Source organism: Cetorhinus maximus, chromosome 19, assembly GCF_964194155.1.
Source record: "Cetorhinus maximus chromosome 19, sCetMax3.hap1.1, whole genome shotgun sequence".
Lineage (NCBI taxonomy): Eukaryota > Metazoa > Chordata > Chondrichthyes > Lamniformes > Cetorhinidae > Cetorhinus > Cetorhinus maximus.
The window spans coordinates 36,880,420-36,893,105 of record NC_135897.1 but is presented as its reverse complement, the minus strand read 5'-3'; the positions used below and the strand labels follow the sequence as shown (position 1 = coordinate 36,893,105).

General features: G+C 38.6%; 1 protein-coding gene across 2 annotated transcripts in view; it reads left to right on the top strand.

Annotated features, from left to right (window-relative positions):
- cul3b (cullin 3b) overlaps positions 1 to 12,686 on the top strand; it is a 100,737-nt gene that overhangs the window by 58,450 nt on the left and 29,601 nt on the right. For both annotated transcript variants that reach the window (XM_078563731.1, XM_078563730.1), the window contains exons 5-7: positions 2,150 to 2,264; positions 2,427 to 2,655; positions 8,300 to 8,445. In XM_078563731.1, coding sequence (XP_078419857.1) covers positions 2,150 to 2,264; positions 2,427 to 2,655; positions 8,300 to 8,445 — 490 coding nt within the window. The remainder of the gene's footprint in view (positions 1 to 2,149; positions 2,265 to 2,426; positions 2,656 to 8,299; positions 8,446 to 12,686) is intronic.

Below are 12,686 nucleotides of genomic sequence, written 5' to 3'. Positions count from 1 at the left end.
CTTTGGACATTTTCTTATTCGTTGGAATGTATTTATTCTGTATATACTGAAATATCCCCTTTAATTGTTTGCCACTGCATCTCTATTGACCTTAACCTAATTTGCCAATTCACTTTAGCCAGTTCTGCTTTCATGCCCTCATAATTGCCCTTATTTAAGTTTTAAAAACACATCTTGGACCCACTCCTCTCTCCCTCAAACCATTTGTAAAATTCAATCATATTATGGTCGCTGCTACCTAGGGCACTTTCACTATGAGATCATTAATTAATTCTGTCTCGTTGCACAACACCAGATCTAGTATAGCCTGGCCTCTGGTTGGCTCCAGAACATGCTGTTCTAAGAAACTATCCCAAAAACATTATGAACTCATCTAGGCTACCTTTGCCCACCTGACTTTTCCAGTCCATGTGTAGATTAAAATCTCTCATGATTATTGCCGTGCTCCCTCAAAGCTAAGGTGTTTCAAGACAAATCTGCATTCTTCTGAATGGAATTTGCTGTAAAACCTCAGACAAATAAACGATAAAATAGAACAATTAAGACCTCCATGCAAGGGAGAAGAGATTGAAGTTTGAGGAAGCAGAACACCAGGCCTAATTCTTCAAAGGGCTGAGTGTTACCAAAAAATGTATTGAAAACTTGCACTGGAGTAAGGAAGGGAATGTTTGATGTGAGTGGCTTTTTGCATTCACTGCTGAAGGAACTAAGTGTAGATCCTGTGAATGTACTGCACTCCGTGATTTTGGATTATTGAGAATTTTAGTGTTATGGAAGTTTTGTAGGAGCAGAAATCAGAGTCTGTACCCTCTGTGCATTTTGTGCCTTGAAACAAGACTCATTGAAGAAGAGAATACATTATCTAAACACTGTTTACATTTTGCAATAATCTAACCACTTCTCCTCATTTTTAATGATAAGCTGTTATCATTAAAAATGATGAGAAGCGGTTAGATTAGTGCAAAATGTAAAATGTTTATATATTAAATGTGCTAAACACTGTATAGTTGCATCACAACCAGCATGTTAGCAATTGCACCAATATAATCTATGCGTTGAGGTGCAGTGAATTTTGGGTGGCTTTGTATGCTTATTAGTTACACTGGAGCTTTGAAATTTATTACCATTTTCTACAGTTTTAATAGAATGGTGCTGGCACCTTTACTGTGAATGCAAAATATTTTTGTTGACAAAAATTGTAAGTTTGACTAAGCTGAGAATTTTTGTTTTTAGAAATACTGCATTTTACATTTTGCAATACATACTCAACAATGAAGCATCAAAAGTTTATCCCTCTTTTTATGTAAGAGGAGGAGGTAAGAGGAGCCCATCTTAGGTTTTGTTAAAATGTTACAATTCTGTCACCAACAAACAATGCAGATGCATTTTTCAAATCCAGTTGGAAAGTTCCTGTCCTAGTTATAGTATCCTTTTGTGGTCCTAACCAGAAACTTTTATTATGTAGCCTAATTGTTAAGTGCAAAATTGTATTGTTCCACAAGAGTTTTTCAGTTGTGATTCTTAGATGGATGCCTTTCATAAAATATAACAATTATATAAACCCTTCATTAGTATCATATATACTTGCTGACATGGTATTATTTGTGGTGACTGTTGCTCCACTTTGTGCAATTTGACTTTTTTAATAAAAAGTCATACTGGTCTAGAAACTGATGAGATTATCAGTTATCTTGTACTTATTTCCTCAGTGTGCAATGTCTCCAATGCTTAGTATTCAGGCTAACAGACTTTGCTAGAGTGACACAAATGCCTTAGTAGCCATTAATGGTAGAGATTGACTTGTGCAACAGTGATTTGAGTATAACAGTTCTTTGCTAGCTTATAGAGCTGAAAGCTATTTGAAGAACCATCTATTTTACAATTGATCAGATTGACTTCTTTTCCATTTAAAAGATTGTAGATAGTGTTACACCTGGTGAGCATCAATGAATTTGAGCTTGTTCTTGAAACGTTTTTTTTTAAACTTAATATTTAAAATTGGCCAGGATAATATTAATACAGTATTACATTTTCTGGTCTGATCTATTCAATTTAGGCTTTCCTTTTTTTAAAAAGAGAACCTTTTGATTCTTTCTAAAAACAGCATTCATAAGTAAATTACATTTTTCTATTTTTTTTGTTTTACTAGAGGTGCAATTCGGAATGCCTGTCAGATGCTAATGATTCTTGGGCTAGAAGGCCGATCAGTGTATGAGGAAGATTTTGAGGCTCCATTCTTAGAAATGTCGGCTGAATTCTTCCAGGTATCTATAATTTTATAGCTCATTTAAAGGTTACATGCTTTAAATTGTGATTTCTTTTAGATATGATGTGCAGTTATTAAATCTATGGTGTTCACATGAATATGTAATGCAGTTCTTCAAATTTATTAATTAGTAAAATGGTCAAATGTTCTTTTTACACAGATGGAAAGCCAGAAGTTCTTAGCAGAGAATAGTGCATCTGTGTACATTAAGAAAGTGGAAGCACGGATTAACGAAGAAATTGAACGAGTTATGCACTGTCTTGATAAATCCACAGAAGAACCAATTGTGAAGGTGGTGGAGAGAGAACTAATTTCTAAACACATGAAGACTATAGTAGAAATGGAAAACTCGGGCTTAGTCCATATGTTAAAGAATGGAAAGACAGAAGGTAAATTCAAAGGGACAATCTTTTCCTTGAAGATGGTATTTGCTGTGTTCAGTTGTGTGCAAGTTTCATTTTTGAGGAATATAAATATTTTCAGAAATCAGTTTTATCTATATTTAGATTAATTTGTGTTGAGTTTATGGTTGCAATTATCTGAACTTTTGGGCTAATAACTGTTCATCTTTGCAATGCTTCTAATTCAGGGTATAGTTCATTTTGTTGAGAATTGGATTTAATATTAACTCAGGTTTTATTGACCTTCTGAATGTCACAGCATTCTATTTTTATTTGAGGAAACAAGTGAGAATTTGTATTTCTGTTTGCAGTCTGTTAAGTAAGATTGTATATTTGTGAACACTTTCGTGGAGAAAATGCTCCAGGAGTTTTACCAAGTATAAATTTAACAAAAGAAAACGATAACTTTCGCACCTGTATGTTGTAAAGCGGCTCCATCCTTTGTGAATGATGTGGAGTTGCATCAAAACCAACTGTGTCTTTCAGCGACGGTAATGGAAAATGTAAACTCTTGATGAATCTTCCAACACGAAGTCTCTGGAAAATGCAAATGGCAGTGAACTGTATTTAACCCTTTAACTGCTAGCAGCTCCAGGGAATTTGATTCTCCCAGGGATGGTTTTGTTTTCTTTAATATTTCAGCTACTTGGAGTTGCTTTTCTAAACCTGTTCTAATATTTTAAATATATAGCCTTTAATATATTTCACCTGTCTTTCCTCCTTTTCCTTTCTTCTATTTCTTCTATTTCTTTGTGCTTCAATTTTAACTTGAATTTTTGAATTTTATAAAACATATCTAGATCTATTCATATTAAGTACTTATACACGCAAATACTATATTTTGACACTTGACTGTTTTGCTGCACCTCCATGACCTTCCCAATTCAGACCTGGCCGGAGCCTGCGTAACTTGAAATTGCTTCCCGGTTTGCTCAAAATTGATTCCTAGGTGGAGTTTTTTTTTAGAAAGTAAGAGTGAGCACTATAGTTTAACCTGGTTTTGTTGGAGTGGTCAGGTCACTGAAATCTGAATCATTCAACAGTTTGAAATAATCCAAGTGTCAGACGTGGACCCATCAGTAGTACAGGGAGCTGAAAATTGCTGATCTGGTTGGCACTGCTTGAGGTTGCAAATTGGCTGTTGGGAAATGTGTTCAATGCTTATAATAGACTCTCTGGGTTTAGGTGATTATACAACCTTCTAATAAATTCACAGTTTAATATTTTCTAAAGTTTCAGGTGTTACTATCTTTTATGCTCTCAGTCACCATTTATTCTCTATTGTATACTGCAGAATTTTACAAATTTTCCAATAAATTATCATGTCCCAATGCAGCAATCCAAACCATTTACAATAATTTGCTCCCATTACTGTTTTACAAATAGGTTTAGTTAGGAGAAGAAACTATGGTACCTGAAAGGATGTTCCAAAAATATCTCTAATTGCAAATTTATCTTATTCTGCCAACTGGAAAAAATGGGTTTGGTTTTGGTATATTCTGAGTACCCAACCAGAAAGGTGTCTGTCCTTTATGGTCTCGATTTTTTTGCTGCTTTCAATTAAACATATTTCTTACAGTAAGGCAGGATTTTCCCAAAACATCAAACAGCAAATTTTCCATGAACTTAAATTATACAAATGATCTGAGTGATTGAAAAGGCATAAAAATCAATAGGTATGAGAAATAGTGTATAACTGTCTTGTTTATAACCTACATTATTGGCCTCCTTTGTGTAGAAACCACAAAGTATCCTTTTGTCACAGTACGGAGACACTGGAACAATCCCAAGAATAGTAAGAAACAGAAGTTATTTTTAATTTTTAAAAAAATATAAATGTTAGAGTGAGTTAAAGGCTGTAATTAATTTCGCTCAGTTTTTTTTATAAGTTCTATGTATCTCTCACATAAATTACATTGAGAATAATGGATGGCTTGGCACTGTCACAAGGTTGTAACATGAATTTGCATGATATAAGCAATGAGGGCAAAACTGAAGTTGATATGCAAGAGTCAATTTACAAATATCATCCAAACCCTTTGTTGGCAGCCTTGAACACACTCCAAAAATTCAGTTTAATGTGTACAAACTCCTTTTTAATTTGAATATTTCCATTTTCATGTCATTTTTTTCTTGTATGCAACTGTTGAGTCTTGTGACAAACGGAAAATTTTTATGTTTTTGGTGAATTTTTGTGCTGATCAAGTTCAGCAGTGTTGGCACTGTGATGGAACACTTAACCGTTTTTGGTGCCAAACACCAACAGTGGCCACTCAGGTCAAGTGTAGTACAGAGCAAGAACTGAGTTGACCTTCACTTTGTCCTATCAGTGGCTTTTACATCAGTTTTAACTGAGCATTCCTACTGCACTTTTGTGACATTGTTCTATTTTCCAGAAAAGGTATTTTCTGTTTTGCGTCTGATCTCCAATTTATGCCTAATTAGGACCTTTTGTTTTTGACCATGCTAATGAGGAACTGGGTTGAGGCTCCTCAAATAAAATTTACTTGGGATCTGCATAGCCAGCATATCCTTTTCGTCTTATCACCTAAGCTGGATTTGAACTGTTGTCAAAGAGGTGAAAGGCTAGTTGGAATCCATTGCACCACTTGTCACTAGGAAAGGATGTTCTACACAATTGTACAGAATTCTTGGATTAGTTATAGGGATTTAATGATTTTTCGGTTTGTTTTCCATTCTTTTTTGATCTTTTTCAAGAGTTGCTTTGTAAAATGGAGGCACATTCTCTTGTCTCGGGAGGTTGAGATCATTTAAGAGGCATCCATTGCTTTAAAATGGTAGCCTTGGTACAAAAGTGCACTTTTTAGATGCAATCTCTATTATTCTATTGTCATGTTACAAGATAATTATGAATGAAGAAGGCCAAGTGACATGCTTCACATTTATCTGGAAAGACCTTGAAGTAGCCTTATTGCAGCATCCAGTTATTCCTTAAATGATTTCAGAGTTTTCATCTCTGCTGCTCTATTTGGAAGCCCATTCCATATGATGAACATTCTCTCTGGTGACCTGGTTAAAATCTTAAGTTCAAATTAATCAAAGTAAACTTCTGTTCTGTTTGCAATTTAGTTTAAAGTAATGTTTCAGATTAGTCTTATACATACACTTCACTGTCTCTCATGTACCTCTATGGGTGCTGCTCAGATACTCAGGTTTCCAGAATTTTTACTCACAACTCGGATTTCTAAAGCTATTATTCCAACTTCTGTCTGCATGGATTGAATGTCGCCTCCTTTTTTTGATGACCAGAGTTGAGCACAGTGCTTCGGTGTGATCTGACCAGAGCACAGCACCGTTTGAATCAGACCTGTGCTTTCTGGTTTGGCTGTGCCATTAAGTGTTCTGTTGGCTTTATTATTTGCTACTTTGTGTTGCTTTGACATGTTATGCCTCGAGTCGAAGACTCCTAGCTCTCTTTCGTTTTCTGCCTTAGCTATTTCGGAGTAAACATTTTGCCCAGTTTTTTTTTTCTGTGACCAGTATGTTACACCAGTTCATATTAAGTTATATCTGACATTACTCTGCCAACTTTTTGCTGACTCGTGTAATTTCTGAGCTGCCACCTCTGAATGTCCCAATTTCCAACTGGGTTTCTGAACCCCAAGTCATCAAGGTATTTTAAGGACTGGTGTGGTCCATGCAATGATTGCTGGGCCTTCCAAAATAACCTGTCTACTTTGTCATTGTCAATGTCAATATTCATTGTTTTCTCAGACATTGTTACAGTTCCCATGTAATTATAGGCTTCCAGTCTTAATCAGAGGGACTTGGGTGTATTCGTATAAGGAACACAGCAAGTTAGCATGCAAGTACAGCAAGCAGAATAAGGCAAATGGCATGTTAGTTTTTATTGCAAGGGGATTGGAGTGCAAGAATAAGGAAGTCTTACTACAGTTATACAGAGCTTTGGTGAGGCCACACCTGGAGTACTCTGCATTTTTGGTCTCCCTATTGAAGGAAGGATGTACTTGCATTGAAGGCAGTGCAACGAAGGTTCACTGGATTGGTACCTGGGATGAGATGGTTGTTCTATGATGAGAAGCTGAGTAAATTGGGCCTATACTCTACAGTTCAGAAGAATGAGAGATGATCGCAATGAAACATTTGAGATTTTGAAGGGGCTTGATAGGATAGGCACTGAGAGGTAGTTTCCTCTGGCTGCGGAATCTAAAACATGGGGGCACAGTCTCAGGATAAGGGACTGATCATGTAGGACTGAGATGAGCAACTTCTTCGCTCGGTGTTGAGAGTCTTTGGAATTAACTACTGCAGGGAGTTGTGGATGTTCCTTTGTTGAATGTGTTTAAGGCTGAGATAGACAGATTTTTGGTTTTTCAGGGAATGAAGGGACATGAGCAGGTGGGAAAGTGGACTTAAGGCCGATAATCAGCGATGATCGTATTATATGGCAGAGAAGGCTCAAGGGGCTGTGTTCGTCTACCCCTATTCCTATTTCTTGTGGTTCATACACAAACATGAAACAAAGTAATGTGACCAGCTCTGCCAATTTTGAAGAACTGGTAAGGGACACAAGTATGGAGGCATTTGCATACCTCTACAATATACAGAAACAGCATTGCTTTTTTACTGGCAAAACTCACTACAAGTGTTGAGCACAAAGAGTAAAGACAGAGTTTCATTGCAGCTCTTTGAGCAGGGATGGGCTGAGTTTCATGTGTACTATTTAAATCAAAGCCATTCTTTTCTATGCCTAACAAATGGCTACGTGAAAATCTCAGGCTTACATTTAGCAATACAATGTTTAGGTTTTTTCTGCAGGAAGAAGGACAGTTTACTGTGGGGCTCCATCTAATGTAGGTGGAGAACTTTCACTATATAAACCCAGTAACCATTTACACCCAGGGTAATTCACAAGATCTGGATAGAATTGGTCATACTTGTAATCACTTGTTAACAGAGAGCCATGTGATTCTCAAATCTATTGAAATTTTATATCAGTTGACCCATTTAAATCTGTGCCAAGAAGACCTGTTCTCAGCTGAAAGGTCAGATATGGCAATGTGTTTCCTTTTGTTGAGATGACACTTTTAAAGGCCAAGTTGTCTCTGCAGAATTACTTCAGTCATGGGTGCCTTGTTAGCCTTCTGAAAAGGTTCTTTGCATAAGTCTTTTATTCTTATTGGAACCAATTTATTTATTGCTGCTAGAGTAATGGTCAAGCCCTTGTGGACTGATTCCCGCTACCTTCATTTATTTGCAGCATTTACCAATCACTTAGTTCGTTGAGCTTTTCCTCGTTGGTTATTGAACCAGTAATTTGTTGTTAATGAAAAATCGACTTGAACATCCAGTAGTAATCAAGATCTTGAAAGTCATCTGGAAAAATGAAATGCTAAATCAAGCCAAGCTGGCATCTGAATCTCTTAACGTTATGCTGTTTTGTTTTTTATTGAAAGGGACACCCTCAGTTAAAATAATAGTGACTGTGCAGCCAAGAGTTGTGCTGCATAGAAATATTTAGCTTTGTTGACTTTAACATTTAAAGTTAAAATTTATATGTCTGTATTTTAAAGTTTAACCAGTACACTGTAGAACCTCTCTGCAATGCACAATCAAGCTAGCACAAAATGTACTTTATATCCTATTTCAGACCTAGCTTGTATGTACAAGCTTTTCAGTCGTGTGCCAAATGGCCTGAAAACTATGTGTGAATGTATGAGTTCCTACCTGAGAGAACAGGGCAAGGCACTGGTGTCTGAGGAAGGAGAAGGCAAGAACCCAGTGGATTACATTCAGGTTAGCACATGACAGTTCTGTCCTTTCATTGTAACTGTTAAGTAAAAAGGAAAATAGCTAGTAACCTGAATCAAACTGAACATGTAAATTAGATTGCAATGTGCTTTTCATAAATTTCACTTCAATCTATAACAGTTTAACTACATTTTAGATTTTTGTTGTATATAATGGAATGTTGAAAATATTTTCAGTTAGCATTCACTTCATAATATATAATACTGCTTTGAACGTTGCATTGTACTAAAAGTCTTTAAAATAAATCAATCAGAATAAAAAATTTGAATAAGAGAGAACATCATCCAAGCATAGGGGTAGGATGAGAAATATAAATAGTTATTTGGTAGAACTTGAGTATTACTGAAAAAAGAGACACGTCGAAGGTTTTTTCTTGCACTCATTGGGGCGCTTTGCAAGAATACTAATATAAGGGAAAAAAATTCATACTGTGTGTGAAGAGAGTGCTGATTGGTTGGCAAAATGGACTCTGGTAGAGGCGTTGCCATGGGAACTGCACCAGTGATGGTGACTGACAGTTAACTACCAAGCATTGTTTGACATTTAAACCAGGCAGCTTGACCCTGATTGGTCAAGGCATTGCCCTGAGGAAAGAGTCAGCAAATTGCTGTCACTTATTTTGTTTAGCTGAAACGGGTGCAATAAATGTACATGTTCTTTCTGTCTGTAAAGAACAGGGCTCTATATATTAATATATGTAGCTTCCAGTACACGCAAATGTGCCACACTGCAAGCCTGACTGACTACCTTAAATTGGTTGTCAGCATAATTCTTAGCACACTGAGGATTATTAAGCAAATATTGTCTAATCGCAGAATCACATCTTATGTTGGACACTATTTTGAGTTTTGCAAGCGCCGTCTGGTTGGGTACAGTCTGTACCTTGCCCGTTGTGAACAGAGGCTGGGACATGCTGTTTGATACGATCCATCAGTCTGCGACATACGGCCTACATACCTAGCATCACGCTGGCACTGAAATTCATATACTGTATTACTCATTTATGTGATAGGCAGAACGTCTTTTTGGCTTGATGGCAGCATCCTGTTAGTGGAGAATATCACTTGTGTTGCTAGTTCGGGAATTCCGAATGACCCGTTTGATTTTCACATGCGACGCAAATGTCTTGCAGTGTTGTGAGGCCTTAAGACCAACCCGGACATACACATCAGTAAACCTGACAAAGGGACGGGAATAGTCATCCTTAACGAGTGTGACTATATCAACAAAATGCATTCCATTTTTAATGACGGGTCCAAATTTGTATTCCATTGGACCTGCTGCTCACCATGAATGGACAGCCTTGCTTGAAAGTAAGCTAAAAAATCGCTTGCTGGACTTGTGTAAGAGCGATGAGCTACTGCGTGATATATACAACAAGGTTCGTCTTCATGGTTCACTAAGTCCTCGTATGTATGAGCTGCCCAAAACACAAAAGTGATGTCCCTTTACGCCCATTCTTATCTATGACTGGTTCAGCGCAACATGAATTGGCCAAATGGTTGGGCAAATTGTTACAACCAGTTTTGAACAAGTTTGCCACATACACGGTGAACGATTCCTTCTCATTTGTGTAGACCATACAGGACTTGCATATCGATAGCAATGTTGTGCCCATATGCTCATTTGACCATGCTAGCTTATTCACCAATGTTCCACTTAAAGAAGCCATTAATATTTGAACTGCTAACTATATCATGGCTATCTAGATCCCCCACCATTGCGTGAATCAGTATTCATTGAACTTATGAACTTGGCCACTTGCACAGTTGAGTTCAGTTTTAATGACACCATGTATGCCCAAATAGATGTTGTTGCCATGGGATCCCCTCTAGGCCCAGCTCTCAAACATCTTCGTTGGGCTCCATGAGAAACATGTCTTGGATGGAATGCCACCTAACCACCTACCCCTCGCATTTTTCCATATGTAGATGATGCAGCTGTGGATTTAAACATAGCAAGTGTATGTAATAATTTTCTTGCATGCCTTAATTGCTCCATCCTACACTCAAATTCACCTTTGAAATGGAGCAGCCAAATTAACTCCCTTGACGTACTAGTTGAGAAATCTGTTCAAGGGTTCTCTACCACGGTCTACCACAAGCCTACCTTCACTGGTAAATAAATGCATTAAGATTCTTACAGTTCCACATGCTATCAGATTGGCCTTATCGGCACCCTTGTGGCTAGTCCCTGAGCCATTTGCTCACCATATAAGCTTGATGCCGAAATAGGGTGCATCAAAGGTATCCTGCAGGATAATGGCTACTGTGGTCAGATCATTTCATGCTGTATATCTTGCAAACTCATGAACAGGCCTAAGGCCATCAGTTTTGGCCTAAAGTGCCCAGTCTACCTCAGATTACCCTGGAAGGGCAAGGTATCTCAAAACTTTGAGCAACAGGTGAAGCTAACTGTTTCACACCGCTACTATGGAGTAGCAACACAAGTGATACTCGCCACTGACAGCATGCTGCCATCAAGCCAAAAAGACGTCCTGCTTATCATACAAATGAGTAATGTGGTATATGAATTTCAGTGCCAGTGTGATGCTAGATATTAAGTGGAACGTTGGTGAATAAGCTAGCATGGTCAAATGAGCATATGGGCACAACATTGCTATCGATATGCAAGTCCTGTATGGTCTACACAAATGAGAAGGAATCGTTCACCGTGTATGTGGCAAACTTGTTCAAAACTGGTTGTAACAATTTGCCCAACCATTTGGCCAATTCATGTTGCGCTGAACCAGTCATAGATAAGAATGGGCGTAAAGGGACATCACTTTTGTGTTTTGGGCAGCTCATACATACGAGGACTTAGTGAACCATGAAGACGAACCTTGTTGTATATATCACGCAGAAGCTCATCGCTCTTACACAAGTCCAGCAAGCGATTTTTTAGCGTACTTTCAAGCAAGGCTGTCCCAAAGACAGGCGGATCATATCAAACAGCAACCACAATTTGTAATCTCATGGCCGGTCATATCCCCCATTGTACCATTAACACCAAGCCAGGGGATCAACCCTGGTTCAATAAAGAATGCAGGAGGGCATGCCAGGAACAGCACCAAGCATACCTAAAAATGAAGTGTCAACTGGGTGAAGCTATAACATAGGACTTTGCATGCCAAATAGCATAAGCAGCAAATGATGGAGCTAAGCGATTCTGCAACCAACAGATCAGATCTAAGCTCTACGGTCCTGCCGCATCCTAATGTGAATGGTGGTGGACAATTAAACAACTCACTGGAGGAGGAGGCTCCACAAATATCCCCATCCTCAATGATGAGGGAGCCCAGAATGTCAGTGCAAAAGATAAGGCTGAAGCATTTGCTACAATCTTCAGCCAGAAATGCCGAGTGGATGATCCATCTCGGCCGCCTCCTGAGGTCCTTGGCATCACAGATGCCAGTCTTCAGCCAATTCGATTCACTCCACATATCAAGAAACCGCTGAAGGCACTGGATACTGCAAAGGCTGTGGGCCATTCCAGCAATAATACTGAAGACTTGTGCTCCAGAATTTGCCATGCCCCTAGCCAAGCTGTCCCAGTACAGCTACAACACTGGCATCTACCCCGCAATGTGGAAAATTGCCCAGGTATGTCCTGTACACACAAAGCAGGACACATCCGCCCAGCCAATTACTGCCCCATCAACCTGCTCTTGATCATCAGTAAAGTGACGAAAAGGGTCATCAACAGTGCTATCAAGCGGCATTTGCTTAGCAATAATCTGCTCACTGATGTTCAGTCTGGGTTCCGCCAGGGTCACTCAGCTCCTGACCTCATTACAGTCTTGGTTCAAACATGGACAAAAGAGCTGAACTCAAGGAGTGAGGCGAGCAACAACATCAAGGCCACATTTGACTCAAAGGGCCCGAGTGAGACTTGACTCAATGGGAATAAGGGGGAAAACTCTCTGCTGGTTGTAGTCATAACCTAGCACAAAGGAAGATGGTTGTGGTTGTTGGAGGTCACCTATCTTAGCTCCAGGACATCGCTGCAGGAGTTCCTCAGGGTAGTGTCCTAGGCCCAATCATCTTCAGCTGCTTCATCAATGACCTTCCTTCCATCATAAGGTCAGAAGTGGTGTTCAGCACCATTCACAACTCCTCAAACTGAAGCAGTCTGTGTCCAAATGCAGCAAGACATAGACAACATCCAGACTTGGGCTGACAAATGGCAAGTAACATTTGTGCCACAAGTGCCAGGCAATGACTATC